This window comes from Carettochelys insculpta, chromosome 2 (assembly GCF_033958435.1).
Source record: "Carettochelys insculpta isolate YL-2023 chromosome 2, ASM3395843v1, whole genome shotgun sequence".
Lineage (NCBI taxonomy): Eukaryota > Metazoa > Chordata > Testudines > Carettochelyidae > Carettochelys > Carettochelys insculpta.
The window spans coordinates 40936538-40957235 of NC_134138.1; the positions used below are offsets into that span (position 1 = coordinate 40936538).

General features: G+C 44.5%; 1 protein-coding gene across 1 annotated transcript in view; it reads right to left on the reverse strand.

The window, feature by feature from the left end:
* Nucleotides 1-13196, reverse strand: part of BAALC (BAALC binder of MAP3K1 and KLF4) — a 61716-nt gene extending 48520 nt beyond the window's left edge. Inside the window, exon 1 of the mRNA XM_074985663.1 lies at nt 12914-13196. Within this exon, the coding sequence (XP_074841764.1) occupies nt 12914-13091 (178 nt within the window). The 5' untranslated portion in view covers nt 13092-13196. The remainder of the gene's footprint in view (nt 1-12913) is intronic.
* Nucleotides 13197-20698: the final 7502 nt, after the last annotated feature.

The following is a 20698-nucleotide window of genomic DNA, read 5'->3' on the forward strand; positions in this document are numbered from 1 at the left end:
ATGTGTAATTTTCTTCGGTAGCCAACTTATCGACCCAACCCCAAAATGACTGAGTGGTTGTGTTTCCAGAAAGGAATTGGTGCTATGCATGTTAACATTTTTAACAGCAACTACAAGAAAACGAACCCATCACTGGAAAGTTTTGGATATGAAACAACTTGGAAGAGTGGTAAACAATGAAGAGAACAGGTCACTAATAAAGAGTCATCTGGATGGCTTAGTAAACTGTGTGCAAGAAGACAATATGCATTTTACTACAGCCAAATGTAACATCTATATCCAGGAATAAAGAATGTAGGCCATACTAACAGGATAAAGGACTCTATCCTGGGAAACAGTGACTCTCAAAATGATTTGAGGGTGGTGATAAACACCTGAACATGAGCTTCCAATGTGATGTTATCAGCAAAAAGAATGAATGCAATACTGTGATGCATAAAAAATGGAATCCTAATGTCCAGACTCAGCAAGAGAGTCTGGAATAACAACAAGCTGTACACTCACACCAAAATGCAAGTCTACAGAGCCTGCATCCTCAGCACCCTCCTTTATGGCAGCGAGACTTGGACCCTGTATGCCCGCCAGGAAAAGAGGCTGAACGTCTTCCACTTGCGCTGCCTCAGGCACATCCTTGGAATATCATGGAAGGACAGAGTGACCAACACCAGGGTCCTCAAGCAAGCTGGAATCCCAACCATGCACACCCTCCTCAGGCAGCGTCGGCTCCGCTGGCTTGGCCACATCCACAGGATGAATGACGGAAGGATTCCAAAAGACATCCTATATGGTGAGCTAGTCTCTGGCAAAAGACCTCCCGGACGCCCCCAGTTGCGCTACAAAGATGTCTGCAAGAGAGACCTCAGAGAGGTAGACATTGAGCTGGACAACTGGGAAGAACTAGCAGACGACCGCAGCAGATGGAGGCAGGGGTTACACAAGGGCCTTCAGAAGGGCGAGATGAGGATCAGACAACTAGCAGAGGAGAAGCGAGCGCACAGAAAGCACACTAAGGACTTGCCAGACACCCACCACATCTGCAAGAGATGCAGCAAGGACTGTCACTCTCGTGTGGGTCTTCATAGTCACAGTAGATGCTGTAAATGAAGTCCTCAATTGAAACTATAAAGGGTGCGATCCATAGTCTATGCAGACTGAAGGATGCCTACTAAGTAGGAGTAGAAAAATTATTTCCCCTTTAGACTTGGTATTGACACAGGCAGAGCTGGCATACTGCATCCAGATTTAGTACTTTCAATTCAGGAATGACATTGCCATATTGGAGAGGGTTCAGAGAAGAGCCATGAGAATGACTGATTAGAAACATTCCTTAGAATGACAGACTCAAGGAGCAGAAACAGAGAGGTGGCTGTGTTAGTCCGTACTCCAACAAAACAAAACGCAAAAATGTAGCACTTTAAAGACTAACAAAATGAATTATTCAGTGATGAGCTTTCATGGGACAGACCCACTTCATCACATCAATCTCATTTCCAATATAATCTATGTAACAAAAAGAAGATTAAAGGCTGGAAGATGAAGCTACACAAATTCAAACTGGAAACAAAATAATCTTTTTAACAATGAAGTTAATTAACTACTGGATTCTCAATCGCTAACAATTTTTAAATCAAGATTGGATTTGTTTTCTGAAAGATCTGCTCTGTTTTTTGGAAGTTCTTTGGTATGTATTAAACCAGAGGTCCTTCTGCCTCAGAATCTATGAAACTATGATTAAATCAAACCAATATAAAAGCTTTTCAGAAAACATTGGCTTTACCAGTTAAATATTGTTTAAATTCTGTCCCTTCTCCTCAAACCAGACATTGTGTTACTTTTCCTGATCTTCAAATTTCTGGTTTCTAATGTAAGTCATTAATATAATGTCATCTGACTTTCACTGCTGTTTTCAGTCTGATTGCTTAAATTGGCATGAAAAATTGTTATACGATATCTGGAGAATTTCTTGTTTTCCATTTATGGACAGTAAAGCACAGTTTCTGAACTAATCATGTGCTTAATACATTGCAAGACCAGACGAAAACATTATCTGACCTCTTGTACAGCACAGACCATAGAAGTTCCATAACATAATTACTGGAGAATATCTCTTTGGATCTTTTTCTGTCTTGATTGAAAAATTGGCAGTCACTGAAAAAGTACCACCTACCATTATAAGTTGTTCCAAAGGTTGATTACCCTGACTGTTAAAAAGTCATGCTTATTTCCAGCAAGTTGACTGTTATACCTTTTTCCGCTAGACTGAAGAACCCATTATTAAACATTGGGGTTTCCTTTATAGATACTTACAGACTGGAATCAAGTCACCTCTTAACTCTCTCTTTGTTAAGTTAAATAGACTGAGCTCTTGGAGTCCTCAATCTCCAACTGCCAAAAGCTTGGACTGGACAATGGGGTAAGGATCACTCAGAATAGTCCTTTTCTGTTCACTGCTTCTGAAGCGTCTGGTGTGGGCAACTGTCAGAAGACAGGATGCTGGCTAAACAAATAATCAGTCTGTCCCAGCACAGCCATTCGTGTTTCCTTAGTCTATCCTTTGATCCCTCTCGTGGCTATTCAATTATCCATCTCCAATTTATCAACATAATTCTTGAATTGCAGACACCAAAACTGGGCACAGTATTCCAGCTCTGGTTGCACCAGTGCCAAACAGAAAGATTAAATAATTTCTTTAATCCGACCCACGATTCCCCTTGTTTGTGTGTTCCAGGACTGCATTAGCCAGGGCTGGTGACAGATGTTACCAAGCCCTGGGCAATGGGAATTGGAGGTTGGCTCCTCAAGGACCCCAGAAGGGGTAGAGTTAGGACAGCCAGGTGTCAGTGCTACCCAAAGTGTGCTGCGCCTTCCTCAGATGGCCAACAGTGCCACCCAGGCCCTCAGGGGCTCCAGCACCAATTTAAGGGGTCCAGGGGTCCAGCTGCTGCTGGCATTGCAGTAGCAGCAGTGACCACTCAAAGCCTCAGGCTCTTTTAAATTACTGGGCCCTGATGCAACCGCCTCCTTTACCAACCCTTCCCCCATCGATGGACTTGGCATTAGCTTTTTTGCTGAGTGCAACACATTGGGAGCTCATGTTTAGTTGATTACTAAGTCTCCCATCTTGGATGGGTGGCAGGTGAATGTGCCTGTGGGGGAGCCGAGACCCTGCCCCTCCCTTTCTGCCCCCAATTCCCTGCTGGTGTCTGGTGCACATACACCCTGCAGCCACTGGCCTGCTGCCAAGGGCACCCTGCTCCCCTGACCCCTGCAAACTGGACGGGTGGGGTAGCCAAAGTGCCCCATCACACAGGGCAGATGGGTGGTGTGGCTGGAGCACCTACAGGCCCAGAGAACCAGCACTGGAACAATGGGCAGGCAGTGCCGTCTTAGTGCCCCCAGCACCGTGCAGATGGACAGGGAGCATGGTGTGACCCTCAGCCCAGGGTACAGTGTGCAGCAGCCCCAGCCTGCCTCTCCCAGCTTCTTGGTCATAGGGGAGTGGGAAGGGGATTGGAAGCAGGCAGGAGGGAGTCTAGGGATAGAACATGGACAGGACCATGGCAGAGTCTTTGGAAAGGCACAGCCTTCTCATGCCTATGCTACCTGCTGTCACACCCATCTTATAAGCATCTTACAATATTGTTCCTAGATGTATACATTTTAATTTAGTTATACTAAAATACACATTGTCTGATTGCTTGGTAAACTAAGCACAATCCCAATTATTAGTGACCTTCTCTCAAATTTTTGTGCCACCTGCAAGCTTCATCAGTGATCACTGTATGATTTCTTGCAGGCCACTGACAAAAATGTAGCATATCTCACCTTGATTATCTTTTTCTGATTTGTCCTCCTTGCTTACTGTTTTTGGTTCTCTGTGCCTTAAATATTGAGTCTGTTCTGATCTGGCTATGGTCTGAAGAAGTGGGTCTGTCCCACGAAAGTTCACCTAATAAACTATTTTGTTAGTCTTTAAAGTGCTACTTGACTGCTTTTTGTTATCATAGGACCAAGAATTGATTGGTGCAGAACTTCCATGGAAATACACCTTCTCAATGAGTGTCCCCCCATTTACAGATACATTATGAGATATATCTGCTAGCCAGTTTTTATCCATTTAATGTGTACCAAGTTAATTTTCTATCATTCTAATTTTAAATCAGAATGTCATGCAGTATTAAGTCAAATATGTTACAGACATCTAAGTACATTACAGCAACACTATTACCTTCATCATCCACACTTGTAGTCTCATAAAAAAATACCAAGTTAGCTTGAAAAGACTGCTTTCCATTACCATTTAACAATATCTAACTTCATCAACTTACGTTTTACATGTTCTACACATACCGGTGGAATGATAAGAGTATTAGCATTAAATGATGAGACTGCATCATGTTTTGCCCAATAAAGAAGAGAAATATTTTGACTATTTCTGCCTTTGCTGCAATATTTTTGATAATTCTACCATTGCCATCTGCTAATGAATCAATACCATTGTGAGGATTCTTTTGTTCTTAATATCTTTTTAAAACTTTATAAAATGTTATTCTTATTTATGCTGGCCTTAAATTTTTCCTTGCGTGCATCTGCACTAGGAACTAACTTCAAAGTTAACTTTGAAATTAGGCGCTACTTTGAAGTAGACTGCAGATGGAGCCCAACTCTGAAGTCCCTACTCCACTCTCGGAGTCCCTTTAACTTCGAAGTAGGGTGTGTGTAGACTCTCAACTTCAAAGTAAGCAACTTCAAAGTTATGTTTGTAGTGTAGACATGGCCCTTGTGTCCTATTACTTCCCTTATCAATTTTCTATAATGCCAACTTCTGATTTATAATCCTTACTTTCAACTGCTGTTTTCTTCTATTTGTTATATAGATACCTTTACCTCCTCTCTAAATTAAGTCCTTTTTAAAAAAAAAAACAGTATGTCTTTCTTCCTCCATTGTGACTTGCTGGGCATCTAGTAAGGTATTTTTAAGCAAATCTCCAATTATATTTCACGTTATCCTAAGTAAATTCTTCCTCACAGATAATGTGGCTCATACTTATTTTCAGTTTTGTGAAATTGGCCCTATTAAAGCACAGTGTGTGGAAAGGAGAAGGGTGTTACTTTACAATACTGGTCTGAACTTTATTCTTTCTGTACATTATAAACGTAATCAAGTCATGATCACTTGTAGCTAAGCTACCGTTAACGTTTACTCCTGTGACCAATTGCTCTTTATCTGCTAGGTCAGGGGTGCATAAACTTTCTTACACTGGGCCCCACTTTTTGTCCTTGCAATTAACAGGGTCTATCCCAACCTGTATAATGTTATGTGCATATGAAAAAAACACAAAATCAAAACCAAAAAACTTTCAACATGTATAAGAAAATGTAGTAAACTCTTTCACATCCAGCATATGTCAATTAAGAATACACTCATCCCTCGCTATACGAGCACAATCGGTTTCTAACTTTTTGCTCGTAGGCAAAAACTCATAAGAGGGCGCTAAATTCCTATTAAAATATTTGTAAAACACTCTGATTCATTCCAAGTGCTTGTAGTGGCAGCAAGTGGAGCTGCTTTTGAAAGGTAAGTGAAGCTGGGGTTGGGAGGGGGTTAAAGCGGGAGAGGAGGTTAAAACCTATAGGCAATGCCAGTGGAGGAGGTGGTGGCTTGTTCCTCCTGACTGCAGCAGAGGTACTGTGGGGGGGATGCACGGGGCCGGTGGAGGTTTGGAACGTGATGGGGTGGGTGTTGGGAGCAGGCTGGGGGAATGGTGGGACTGGGTCGGGGGGAGGCAGGCTGCAGATCTCCCCGCCCACCATCCAGGGACCCTGAGGCCAGCTCAGCTTCAGCCGCCGGGCTGCGGGTCTTCCCACGCCTCAGCCAGAGACCCCGCGGCTGGCTCAGCTCCAGCCACAGGGCTGCCGCTCTCGTTGCACATCCCCCCTTCCCCCTAAGGCTGGAGCGGAGCCAGCCACGAGACTGGCGGACTCGCTGCCGCCCCTCACCCCGCAACGGGGACCTACTGGCTGGCTCGTATTAGTGGGGGATGTTCACTCGTCTAGTGAACGTTGGTAGGTATGTCTCCCTCATTTTAATGAGTACTTGTAAGTAAAGTACTCGTTAAACGAGGGGTGAGTGTACAAATATTAAATTTAACTTCAGGTCCACTGGCTTTTCTCTCTTTGTTTATTACACATATTAGCTGTGTCTACACGTGCATGCTACTTCGAAGTAGCGGCACTAACTTCAAAATAGCGCCCGTCGCGGCTACACGCGCCGGGCGCTATTTCGAAGTTAACTTCGACGTTAGGCGGCGAGACGTCGAAGTCGCTAACCTCATGAGGGGATCAGAATAGCGCCCTACTTCGACGTTCAACGTCGAAGTAGGGACCGTGTAGACGATCTGCGTCCCGCAACTTCGAAATTGCCGGGTCCTCCATGGCGGCCATCAGCTGGGGGGTTGAGAGATGCTCTCTCTCCAGCCCCTGCGGGGCTCTATGGTCACCGTGGGCAGCAGCCCTTAGCCCAGGGCTTCTGGCTGCTGCTGCGAAAGCTGGGGGTCCATGCTGCAGGCACAGGGTCTGCAACCAGTTGTTGGCTCTGTGTATCTTGTGTTGTTTAGTGCAACTGTGTCTGGGAGGGGCCCTTTAAGGGAGCGGCTTGCTGTTGAGTCCGCCCTGTGACCCTGTCTGCAGCTGTGCCTGGCACCCTTATTTCGATGTGTGCTACTTTGGCGTGTAGACGTACCCTCGCAGCGCCTATTTCGATGTGGTGCCGCGCAACGTCGAAGTTGAACATCGACGTTGCCAGCCCTGGAGGACGTGTAGACGTTATTCATCGAAATAGCCTATTTCGATGTTGCTACATCGAAATAAGCTACTTCGATGTTGGCTTCACGTGTAGACGTAGCCATTATCTGGTTAACTGTAAATGATAGCACATGGAAAGAACAGTTATTTATAATTCCCTGATACGTGGTCTGAACTAAAGATGCACTTTGTTTTTGTCAGGAAAACTGAGAGAGAAAGGTGGTTATGCTGTGCATGACTGTTATGTCCTTTTGGTCCTTCCAGTATTTTCCATCTTTTGTGGACAGTCTGTGAAAAACTAAATTTGCTGTCACTGGGCTATTTTATACACATCTATCTATTTATCTATTGATCTATATGAATGACATGTTCAGATTAATTCCTCAGAAGCAGCGGGGTCCTACACTTTTTCAGATTGCTTCTGCTTACCTTTACATTTAATATTGTGTTTGTACTTACAATACTGACAATACAAAGGTTTATTTATATGCTCTTCCCTGGGTACTGAGTATCCTATAAACCCTGATGGTATTCAAATCCTATTTGGAGAACACCTCCATCAAATCATGATTTTAAGGAACTGATTTGCAAAGGGGTCTCACTCCATGCGTTATCACAACCTAACCTTCTATGTGTGTACAAGCATCTGCACTAACCAACTATACAAATAAAATTTACCCATGTTTTTCGTATCATCTTCAGGCACAGATATTAATGCTTCAAAAGCATGTCCACTGAACTTTGCATATACATAAAAAGGACACTTTCTGAAAATTAAACAATATTTTCCTCCCATCTCATCTTCCTTTTTTCCTCCTTCCTTTTGCTTTCTTCTTCATTGCTGAGACCTGGACCTATTTAATACACTATATTCCTGGCAAAAGTTATGCATAATAGAAGTTGAAAGAGTGTAGAAAAAAATCTACTGACAATAAAATGGGCCACATTATCTAATACTTTAATAGAACACATTTTTTTTTACACAGAATTCTGGAATACACCTACATTCAGCAAGGATGTCCTAATTATCTGCTGGTCATTACAACACTCCTTACTAAGACATTAAACACCATTGTAATTATTATGACCATTTCCCTATATAGTCCACAGTTTAAATGAACATGAGAAATGGGGGAAGAAAAAGACATATATAAGAGCACAGAGCAAGCTATTAATATGCTCTTCTTATGCAATACCAAACCTGGACATTTCATTAATGGGTTTCTCAACAGAAATTATTTACGTTAAATTATATTTAAAGATAAAGATATGATTTAATAAAGCATGTTTTCTTTTCATAAGATGAGATTTTCATTTGCAACCTCATGGTTGTCTATTCACTTATATTAAACTTTTAACTTCATGTTTACCTGGTGAATGGAACAGCAGATGACTGCAGCTGTGGTTAGAACCAATATTGCTCTCTGTTGTTACAGCAACTAGTGTTCAAAGCATCCTGGTTTTCTGCAACTCTTTTCAGTTTCTCCTACTAGCGTAAAGCAACATACAAGGGAAGACCAACTTCTGGAAACTCCCATAAAAATTTTGGCCAGTGCTTTGAATCCCTTTATTTCAATCACGCTGATTCTTGAGCAGGAATCCCCATATTAAATGCCAGTGTGATATCTATCAATCTTCCCTGGTGCTGTGAGTAATCACACATTTGCAGAAAAACATCATCATTCTCCAGTCAGTATTTCACTCAAATAAATTCAACACTGTAAAACTATTTTTTTCATAAACACGCGAATGTATCTACATAGAGACAATTATGACAAATATCAGCCAAACACTGTTTATTAGCTGACCTTGATTTATGGACTCTGAGTATGCCTGCACACGCCTGCACGTCTATTGAGATTCCCATCCTATTATTCTGATAGAATTTCCCTAACAAGTTCATGAAAGACCAAAATCTGATTCTGTTTAAAGCAAAGGACATTTTGCCAATGATTTCAGAAGAAGGATCTGACATCAGAGATAGAGACTTTTTTCCTGCTCATCTGCCACTGACAGTGTATGCCTTTGCTAACATCATGAAAATGTTTTTGTCTATAATATGTCAGGTTGATTTGCATAAAATATACTTTGGCTAATGTTTTTTGATACATCTGTAAAGTACACAAAGACTAATACAGAAAGATTTGCTTTTTTCAAGTCAAACAACAAAATTACTCAAGTAATTTAAAAAAAGTCTTTCTTGTATCAATTAAATTGTGTTTGGCTAGTTGAAGTACAGAATAATCATTCTGCATTACTCAAAGAGCACTTTTTCAGGTCTGCTACAACAGATGCACTCTTAATTTAGTTTGCGGATGATTGAAAGATGACTCATTATTTATAACAAGGCAGCACTCTCAAGCATGATTTGGGCCCCTTGGTGCTAGGTGCTGTAAAACTACACAGAGACAGTCTGTGCCCTGCAGAGCTGTCATTCAAAAGGGTCAGATCATGACTATATGATCTTTTGAGCAAGAGGCAGCATTTTGTGTCATTAATCAAAGTCATTTTCTGAAATAAGCAAAAACTGAATTGAACATGGCAGCTGACTTCACAGAGTAGGAACAGAATGACTTAAAAGAAGCTACCTTTGAGCAATACTACTGAGCTTGGTTTCAGCTGTAATTTAGGTAATGGAACTTTGAATGGTTTTTGATAGGGAGTGGTGTTTTGCAGTCAATAGACTATTTTCGTTTACACTAGATGGTTATGATGGTTTTTGCAGCAAGTTATATGCAAATATGAACCAAGACATTGTGACGAACTGTGTGCAGTTAGCATAACTAACATGGCTTCTGTAAGGCTAAGCGCCCACGTGATTGACATTACTTGCTGGCAGATAAGCTGACCGTGGTACGACCCCACACAAGAATGAACAGCAAGAACTGCAAGGAACTGGATCTAACTGAACTAGGAGTACTGTGTCCTGTCAAGATAGGATGTTGAAAAATTATCTTTTTGTTCACCTGTTACTGTAGCCTTTATCCAATCAAATGTATTCTAACTATTGTGTTTAACCAATCAGCTGTACCCAAGTTAAGACTGTAAATGATCCCTTACCGTGCTATACAGAGTCCCTCTCCCTGGAGAGGTACCTTATGCGCATAATAAACACCTTGTAATTCTACCCCAGAGAAGTCTCTGTGTCTCTCAGTTAGCCAGAACACTGTCGTTTCTTTGACAACATTACAGTTTTTATGGTTATTCGAAATTTATTTATCCTTTAGTTTTCTTGGGGGGATTTGCCCATTGGTGACTGAGTCAGATCCTCTCACCTCTGTGCTAGTAGTTCCACTGGAATCAATGACATAACTAAAGCAAGGAGAACCAGGTGTAAGGAGATGCATGATGAATCCTTATGTGCATCTAAAGAAAAATAGTACAGTACTATTATTATGCCCTCCTGTAGCCCAAGCTTTGGGAGAGGCTTGTGAACAAAGATTCTGTGACAAGTATCAGAGAGGTAGCCATGTTAGTCTGTAGCTTCAAGAACAACAAGAAGTTTTGTGGCATCTTATAGAATAACAGATATTTTGGAGCATAAGCTTTCGTGGGCAAAGACCCACTTCATCAGATGCATGAATGAGGATTCGTCAGAGTTAAGAGGAAGGCCAGAATTTACAAGGTCAGTTCAGTCATCCTCCTTGACTGAATTCATCTTGTCAACTCTGGCCTTCTTCTTGACTGGGACTCCTTCTTTCTCATGAGCCTGTATATGTAGACCTTCCTCTGGAATCTCCACTCACACACCTCACAAAGCTGGCCTTTGCCCACGAAGGCTAATGCTCCAAACTATCTTGTTGTTTTTGCAGATACAGACTGATGCTTGTCTAAAAAGCCTTCCTTCTTAGTTTCACCACCTGCAATAATTCACAATGCTGCCTGTATTTTCATCTCTCTCTCCCTCAAGATGTCAGGCTGCTTGGTGCGATCAGAGGCTCAGCTTTGGAACTGAATGAATTACTACTAAATATATTTTACTTCTGTTATGATCCTGGTCAGAGGAGAATTTGTTCTTTTATAGTTTTCAATATTTCACTTACTGGATCAAAACAATTAATGTTGTTCTATATGTACTCTTGAAAGAAGTAGAGATGTTTAATTGTGTTAGTTTCTTTAAGCATAGTTAAAATGATGTAAAAAGACTGATAAATAACCTAAAAAAATTAAAACAGGAAGAAAAAAAGGTGACATATGGAGAGGGACAGAAGATAAAACAAGACACACCATAATGAAATGCAATTCTATTTCATAAAAAGTTACATCAAAATATAATGAAATACTGTCAATTCAGATACACACATTCAACTCTAGTGCAAGTACATAAGTAAAGCTAAATATAATGGAAGAGAGAAAGAAGAACGTACTAGCATTCTGAAAATATTTTGACAGGTAGTAAGTAATGCCAAGAATGGAAGTAGGCTATTCATTGTGGTGTGCTGGATTATTTCTAGGAATGACAGAATAACCAAGAAAGGAAAAGTGAAGGTTTGAATGCTAGGAAAAATTCCTGACAGGCATAGCAAAGAAACAGTCTCCCAAAAGAATTAACTTAATTATAATTAATTATTTAATCAGTTATTTTATAAATAATGCTTACATCTCTCATTTTAAATGATAGCTGTGGGGAGAGTAGCGTGGTATTAGAAAGCGCAACCAGCAGCTCTGTCTCCTATTGGTACAGCACACCAAGGACTTACTGCCTCAAAGGATGTTGCGGTAGTTCCATCATTTGGTGCATTTAAAACTTGAGTGGAAAAAACACTAGAACACATACATTTGAGAGACAAGGTACGTGAAGTAATAGCTGACCTGAAGAAAAGCTCTTTTCCCCAGCAACAGATGATAACTTCACCTACCTTGTCTCACTAATCTCCCAGGACCAACAACGTCACAACAATGCAAAACGTTTATTAGAAAAACAACCGCAAAAAAAACCCAGAAGGCATATTTTAAGTGTTTTCTCTCTCTCCCCTGTGTGATTCCATAATCTGATTGGAATGCCTTAAGAATCTAATATATCTAACACTTGAACCCCCCCCATTTCTTCCTCACTCTTTCTTTTCCCCTTTATGTATTAGTCTTTAGGGTGCTACAGGACTGCTTGTTTTTGTAAAGCTACAGACTAACATGACTATCCCTCTGAGTCACTTTCCCCATAGTTACGTTCTTAGATTCAGGGCTGGTTAACAATGTGACAAGCTTAAGAAAAGGTCAAAACTTTAGGCCATTGGCCTCACTTCACAGGGCTGGGTTGGGTGGGTGGATTTTATTTTCATGAGGGGTGCGGAGTCTGAGGGAGGGAGGCTTGGTTGAGTTGTGCCACTTCTAAGGCCTTGTTTTGCAGGGCCATTTATTCTGCACCAAGGAGCCACAAAACCACATTCCCGGCCAGTGAGACTGTCACAAAACCAACACCTTCTCTATGTTCTCCCTCAAAAATTAACCATCCTTAGGGCAGGTAGAGAACAAGCTTGTTCCTAATAAACCTGCGGGAATGCGACAGCTCCTCCTTGCCCATGGCCATTGGAAACTACAAGCAACTCTACGTGTCGGGACCCGACAGGCTGTGCTTTAAACAGAAGTACTTAATCGGCAGGCCTAGGTGCCCGCGTTTCTCAACAGCGGTAAAGGGCGCCGTTTGCCGAGGGAAAGCCGCGCCGCGGGCTGCCTGTAACGCCGCGTTTCAGTACCCTCTGGCGCGGACAGGGAAGAGATTCGGCCAGTCACGCCCGGGTTCAGATGGCCGCTCTTTCGCGGAGACCAGGAGGTTTCCTGCCGACCCCCGGCCGCCCGGGGTGAGCGGGAGTGTCCAGCCGCGCAGGCGGGCTGAGCGGCCGAGCACCCCCTGGCGTCCCAGCGGGAGACGCACGGGCCCCGGGCAGATCACTGCCACGGCGTCTCCCGGCCCTCGCACGTGTCCCAGGGCGAGGCACCGCCACTCTTGGCCGCCGGGGCAGCTCACGGAAAGCCGGCGGCTGCGGCTCGCAGGCGCGGGGCTGTGCCCGCGCCGGGGGGAACTGGACGGTGCTTGACCCGCCCGCCCGGCCGGGAGGTGAAGGGCCCTGGCCGCGGCCCCCCGCCCCGCCCCGCCCCGCCCATCACTCACCCGGGGCCGGCGCGCCCGGCTCCCGCTGTCCGGCCTCGGCTCGGGCGCCCTCGTGGCCGCAGGCCGGCGGCGGCGGCTCGGTGTCGGTGTTCGTCAGCCAGGTGGACTCGGTCTCGCGGGTCCAGCTCTCGTAGTAACGCGGCTCGATGGCATCGGCGCGGCTCCCCCCGCAGCCCATCCTGCCGCGGCCCCGCGCCGCCCGGCTGCAGCCCAGCGCCAGCCGCTCAGGGCCGGCGCCGCATCCCGCCTCCGCCCGCCAGCCAGGGGGCCGCCACCCGGCGGGGCGCCGCTACCGTCCTCCCCGCTCTGCCCGGCGCCGGGCGGCTGCCCCGCCTCCCCTGCCGCCCTCTCCCCGGGAGCTCCCGGCGGGAGACCCGGCCCCGCCAGCCCGGAGAGCTCGAGTAGGCGCCGCTGCTAGAGGCGCCTCAGCCGCCTGTCTGACCCCCGCCGCGAGCAAGTCCTCAGCCTCCCGCGAGCGCCGGGCCGGGGCGGGGCGGGGCGGGGCGGGGGCAGCAGCCCTCGCCAGCCCGCTGAGGGCCGAGCGGAGGAAGCGGCCGCAGAGAGGCCGGGCCCCCGCGCTCAGGGCGATGCGGGGGTCCTGTTTGGGGCGCGCACACCTGGCCCGCGCTACCCCTAACAAACCGGGGGGGGGGGGCGCCCCTTTCACCCCTCCCCCACCCGTGTCCTCCTCTGCGAGGGCAACAGCGACTGGCTCCGGCTTGCCGCATTAACTCCCTCGCTGCTGGTGAGCAGGCAACGTTGGTAATTCAGTCCCCAGTCATAGCCGGCCGCCTCTCGCCGCAGCTCCTCGGTGCGCTGGAATGTACATGGCAACCCACCGCTCTCAGAGCAACAGAGAACAAGTCACTACAGTCGTGAGTAAGGGTCACTACGGTTTTCACTGAAAGCAGTCAGCAATAATATCTGCCACAGTGCGTCGTGGCGGGCTGGAGAACCACTGAAATTAATGAACTCTTATTATTTGATGTTTATATTAGAGCTCTTAGAGTCCCCATTGTGTGGGGAGCTGCAGGAGAGAACGTCGTTGCTCCGGATAAATTATTTCCTGCATAATAATTTATCAGTATAGGGCTGCAAGCCAGCTACAGGATAAATCTTATATTTAAAGATCACTTTTTTCCCTAAGCCCTTAATAAAAAGGTATACAAATTATTCAGAGGGGCACTTCATCTGTTACTAAAATGCAGAGGTTGCCAAATGCAGAGGTAGCCCTGCAAAGCTACACATTTGTAGGCAAGGGAATATATCCAATAAAAACGGGGGAAATTTAGGTCACCAGAATAATTAACAGTTTGAATTAGACACGCTAAACCATATGTTAGTAGCCCTCAAACTTTGCTATGAGATCTTTAATGAGATAAAGAGACCAGTTTTACATCTCATCCAGTAATGCCTTCTGGTTCCAAAGTGACTCAGGATGAAGAGTACAACTGGTTTTGCTAAATCACACAACAGTCCTGGAAGCAGCCAACCACCTAGCAAATTCTCATCCAAGTGATGACTCACTACAGTCCTGCTTAACTCATGAGATCTGACCCATCATTTCAGACATTTCTGTTCCCAGTGGGTACCATTAAAAAGAACATCTTTCATTCTTTGCTTGAGCCAGTTGTTCAGGTTAGCTATCCAGAAAAGTGGAGTTTGGTGACACTCATGCCTCTAGCCAGGAGGTTCTAGGGAAAGGCTCCTCAGGGAAACGTTTAAGGTTTTGGATGAAAAATTGTGCAATAGGCTAACTTTTAACCAAATTTCAAGTGCATTGTGCTCATGAGGAGCTACTTTCTAAAAAGCAGTAGAGTGCTGTGCCCTGAACAAGGTGCACACTCAGGGAAAATATTTTGTAAGTCCTACCTTATTCCGTATTCACTGTCAAGCATCTTCCTAGGGGGCTCTGGTTCATTCCATAGGTGTCTTAAATCATCAGTATTCCATATGTTCCTTCAAAGATTGATTCTTCCACTCAGTTTGCTAGCACACAAGATGCAGTAACAAGACAGTGCGAATGCTATTTAAAACAAAATATAGTGTTAGGGTAGACTGTGTGTGTGTATGTGAAGTAAGTTTCTAACTATTATGACATACTTGTATCAAAATGAATTTTCATTGGACTACTAAAATATACCTGACAATCTGTTGTGGATTTCTACCGTCCATTATTGCATCTGTGAAGCTATTTTTAAAAACCTCTGCATTTTTCATTTGTAATATAAAAGTCAGTTTTCCCCCTGCCTGCCATCAGGCTGAAATGGCTAAGTATTTTTTTCCCCAACTTAAAAAAAAAGACAGACAATACCTGCTAACTTTTCAAAGATGAAAGGAAACAACCGACAAAAAAAACAACCCTCAATCATTTCATATTTGGAATTTTTCAAAATGGATATAATTGGTTCTTTTTTCCTCTAAAGCACCGTGTACAACTACAATGGGTCTCATAAATGATAATTTTCTTTCAGATTTTTGGGTCAAGTTTATCATTTTGTAATGCCACTGAAGTCAGATGAGTTGCATCATGGGTGAATTTGATGGTTCGTATTTCCCTTGATAATTATGTTCTGAAGAAACAGTAATTACAGAAATAAAGTACAAGATCAGGGCTTTTTTTTCTGCCAGAATGCCGTGGAATGGTGTTCTGGCACCTTTATTCCTGGTGCTGCCATTTTTAAAAGGTGGCTGGGTAGCTCTGTGCTGCATGTGGCTCATTAAGGAGCCCTTTGCAGCTCCTGCCGCTGCTGGTCTCTTCCAACTCCCAGCTCCCTGCTGCACTGAAAGAGGACTCAATTTAAATAGTTTAAATAGTTTAAACCAATTAAATTGAGTCCCATTAGTTCAGCATGGTAGGGTACTGGAAGCTTGCCCCTGCCATCCTGTACTGTTAACTATCCCATGAAGTAGAGGACACAGAGAATAAGTGTCCTCTACAGTCTAAGCTGAGGGGCCAGCTGACCTCTAGCTCAAGCTGTAGAGACACTTGCACTAAGCTCCAGAAGTCCCAGGTTTAGTGTCCCCCTATGGGCAGCTACAAGTGGGGGGCTTGTCTGGGATTTCAGTTGGGTCTCTGAAGCTTAGGATGCCCTTCCTCAGCTAGGGGAAGTATGTAACCCACCCACTTATGTGTGGTTAACTGTCCCATGTAGTGGTATCGAGACCACTTTAGAGAGAAAGAATAAGTGTCCTCTGCAGCCTAAACTGAGAGCCAGCTGTACTGAAGTCTCAGGTTTGAGTCTGCCTGTGGGTAGTTACCCAGGCTCTTAGGTGATGGAAGTTACCCTGTTGAAATACAACACGTGGAAATAATCACCACAACTTTCTCTGAAAAGAATATGAAACTGATATACAGCAGGCTTAAAAGTTCTCTTACTGTGGGATATTTAGCCAAAGATTGTTAAGTTTGACTGTCCTTGGGTTTAGAATGCATATTTTGCATCAAGTTGCATATCAACTTTTTTCAATGGTCCATGTAAGGAATATCTATTATTGGCAGGTGGAAGGATAAAACCTAAAAGATGTTTTTCCATCTCTAATTTCTATATGCATAACATTGAGTGGTTAAATGGTTTAAAGAGAACAAGAAGAAATGCTCTATGTAGAAAGTCAGTTCAAGGTACTTTTTCTGCATTAAAAATACAATATACTTACTCAGAGCTGTAATTCAGTTTGCCTTCAACCACTAGAAGAGATTTTGCAAATGATGGGCTTCATTTTGACTTCACAGCCAGAACACCCACACTCCCTCGCAGTACTGGGGAGGAGAGAGCGCCCGGGGAGGAGAGAGTGGCTGCAGCCAGAGGCATTCTGCCAGTGGAGACATACCCAGACTTTACGGAGAGTGCTCTGATGTGGTAATAATTGAGCCTCCTCTTTAAAAGTACAGCATGTATTTGCCAGTACCTGCTACTGAGCACAAGCAGGTCCATAAGGGTGGTAAGGAATGAACAAGGATGAAGCTTTGGCCGCACAGATTTGTAGTGCTTAGAGAGATTGATTCACCTAGCTCAGGGGTGGGCAATAATTTTTGATGCATGAGCCACTCCAAGAATTTGGAAAGTGGTCACAGGCTGTATTCTTTCATTATATTAATGAAGGAGGTGTGGGGTCTGGGATGGAGGTTGGGTACACAAGGGCGTGTGCAGTCTGATAGGGAGTTTGGCTGAAGGATGGGGTTATGACCTGGGGCAGGGGGTTGGATTGTGATCTAGGGCAGGAGGGGGTTTGTAACCCAGAGCAGGGAACTGGGGCAGGAAAGGGTGTGACCTGGGGCAGGGAATTGGGGTGCAGGATCTGGGAGGGGGTATATGGGTACAGGAGGAGGGGCAGAGGGTTGTGGAGAGAGAGGGGACAGAGTGCCAGAGGCAGGCTCTATCTGGGAGATTTACCTGGGTGGCTCCCAGCCAGCAGCCCTGTGCAAGCTCCCTGCCTGCTGCAGCCCAGATTGCTCAAAACTATGGCCTGTTCCCTGTAGCTCTCTGCTGCAGGTGCCAAGGGGCGAGGAAGGCCTCGCAGGCTGTCCCCTGCCCCCACAGCAAAATGTCTGAACTCCTATTGCCCCAGAAACTGTAAACCAGCCAATGGGACCAACATGCAATGCCTCTACCCCCACTGCAGAGAGCTATGGGGAGCAGGAACTTGCTCACAGCAGCAGCTGGCTGCTTTGTGCCTGAGGCAGCCTGTGGGTTGTATCTTGCCTGCCCCTAGTCTAGCTAGCTTTTCCCTTTAGATTTTAGGTACACAAGGACTGGAATTCTAGCTGCATCCTACACAAATATGCTGGGGAGCAAAGCACTCCAAGTCCTTTTTTCCTTTCCCCTTGTGTACCCATGGTACATGTACAGACAGAACCTAGGTCAATGCTTAAGCTGATGGACATTGAAGGCAGTCTCTCCTGCAAACAAAGGCAGATTAGATACATTTTCTGTAAGTATCTGACAGGATTTATATAGCGCTATTTTTTGTGCTTTTCTTCAGCGCGCCTTGGCTGGGGGACCTCAACTCACAAGCTACAGACCTTCATAAACAGATGCCTGAGGTACATCCTTTGCATCAAATGGCAAGACTGTCACAAATGAGGAGCTTTAGAACGGAGCAGGACAAGAACCACTTGACATTCAAACCAAGAGAAGAAAGTGGGGATGGGTAGGCCACGATGCTAGAAAACCATCATCCAGCATCGTCCATCAAGCCCTCACATGGAACCAGCATGGAAAACGCAAAAGAGAAAGACCTCAGACAACATGGAGAAGATGTACTGAGATTGAAGAACAACTGGGGTACTCTTGGAGTCAGCTAAAAGTTTTGTCCTGAGACAGTGAAGTGAAGGAGACACTTTTGAGTACTCAGAGTACAAGTGTTTAAAGTCAAGTAAATCAAGTTGCACCTGGGAATCCGATGGCTGGGGCTTCCCACTGTCCCTAGATGCGGCATGAGTACTGGCACCTTTTTTTTTCCTCTTAGAAAAGCATTGGATTTATACACTAAGTGAAAGTGGGCCCCTAATTGCAAAGGGGGCTCTAAGTGCAGCCCAGACAATGTAATTACTACCAGCAAAGCCAGGATCTCACATGTAGGGGCTGTACTTCCTTCAACACTTGGATATGTGCTCTCTGCAGACTTTCTGTTCTAGCACAGAGCTTTGGGGAGCAGACTGCAGGGACTAAGGATGGTGAATCCATCACTTTGCAGACCTACTTGCCAGTCTACCTATAGAGGTTGAATAAAGGACCTAAACTTAGGGTTCCTGGAGAGCTCAGGCTGCATAGCAACCATGGAGTATCTTAAATGCTTGCAAGAGGATTTGGATTCTCCTATTTCCTCTTGTGTCTGCAGAACTCCTTCGCAAATAGCCTGCTTACCTCAAACTCTGCACAAGGACTAGGGTTGGCCCCTAAATAGAAGAGGTTGCACCTCTGAAATCCAGCACTCTCTCGCTCAGCAACATCCATGGGCCAGCATGTCCACGGATGTTGCCAGACAAGAGAGTAGCAGCTGGTGCAGGAGTCCACACCGGCCCCACAGCAATGCACAGAGGCTGGGGCAGAATGCCCAACAGTCCACAGCAGTGTGGGGGTCAGGGCTGGAGCCCCTGTCAGTTCCACAGCAGTGTGGGGCCAAGGCAGGAGCCCCTGCTCCCCTGCAGCAGCAGGGGCTGGGAGGCTGCCACGGGCTGGGAGCTGGCACCCCCTTCTGCTCCATGGCAGCTGAGGGAAGCAGCTGGCTGGAGTCTGGTGACAGCTGGGCTGGGGAGAGAGGCTGGGGCTGCAGCAGCCCTGATCACAGGGGCTTTCTGACTGCAGAAGCCATACACCTTCCCTCATCCTGCAAATTCTCTTGTCTGGGACCAGTCAGGTCCCGAGCATGCTGGGTAAGGAACGTGCAACTTGTATGATAATTTCACAGGTGTGAAATTAGCATTTGAAGTAAATAAGTAGCCATATTAAATCCATTGATTATCTAAGATGTTCTTGACTAAGTGTCTAAGAAATTTTATGGTCCTAATTTGTAAAAGTTAATTAAATATCCTTTATTTTTGCTTGCAGACACGGCCATTGATTTACTAATATTTTAAATATAGACAGACATGTTTTCACTTGATTATTTATTGGTAATATAGGTACTTGTTTCATGATTAATTAGATGTTATGCTGCCCTAAAGCAATATGCCAGTGAAATAAATCCCAGTAGAAAGACATAGGTATATTGCAGTAATTACAGTATGACATTATTGAAACTAGAGGGGCGTATCCTAATTTCATAGTCAACTGTATGCTGCTTTGGTTTCTTTTGGGGGAGGAAGGATGGGGAAGGGAGGGATGAACAGAAAAAGGGTAAAGGTTTTATTAAATTGGGTTTAGCAATTTCTGAACTAGAATACAAATACAGACTTTTAAATCAACAAAGATCAAACAGTGACAATTTTGAGGTTGATCAGTTCATTAATTTCATTTATAACAGTCTTCAAACATGGATTTCAAATTGTCCATAGAATATTCCTATTTTGTTGCAATTTTTTCATTTTTACCACGAGAGAATGGGTCTCTCCCCAACACCCTTTGTGATGAAGAATGATGCAACAAAATAATTTATCTTTTTAAATTTCTCTCTTTGTTCTCCAGTAACCCGTTGATTCTTTTGCAGCCTTCCTGCTTAAGAGATCATGAGAAATGTGTCAAAACAACTTCTCATCTGAGCCAGGGGTTGCATGATTGGGTCTTTGTACAGCCTCTAGAAAGCTTAGACATTCTATATTTGACAAGTACTTATCAGCCATCTTCTCCAAATATTAGGTTTGACTTTGATTTCTTGAATCCTGTCCCTTGATTTTTGTTTCAGGATCATATCCCAGATTGGTTGATGTGTGTTTTCGAGAAATGGTTTAGCCATTACCCAATGTCTTGTTAAAATAGCTGCTCTGAGAAGATTCCTTTCATTCAACCAAATCTGGTCCACTTAAATGGTGTCAAAGTTTGACTCAGACTCACAATTTATCAGACCACTCTGTTTTATTAGCAAAGCCGCTCTGCTAATACATTTAGAAGTGAGCCCCCCGAATGGGGCTTGTGTCTCTTAATTTATACAGTTTTTTGGAGAACAAGTTACAGAGAAGTTACAGACAAAAGAAGAAAAAGATTTTAGTCACCACCCTTCGAGATCCCTGAGACCAGTTACATATTTTCAATTACCTGCCACCCTTAACAATCTCCTTTAACAGCTTCCAGTTAACTTAACTAATTGCCCTTCACACCTTCCATTCTGATGCCTGCTTCTTAGAGG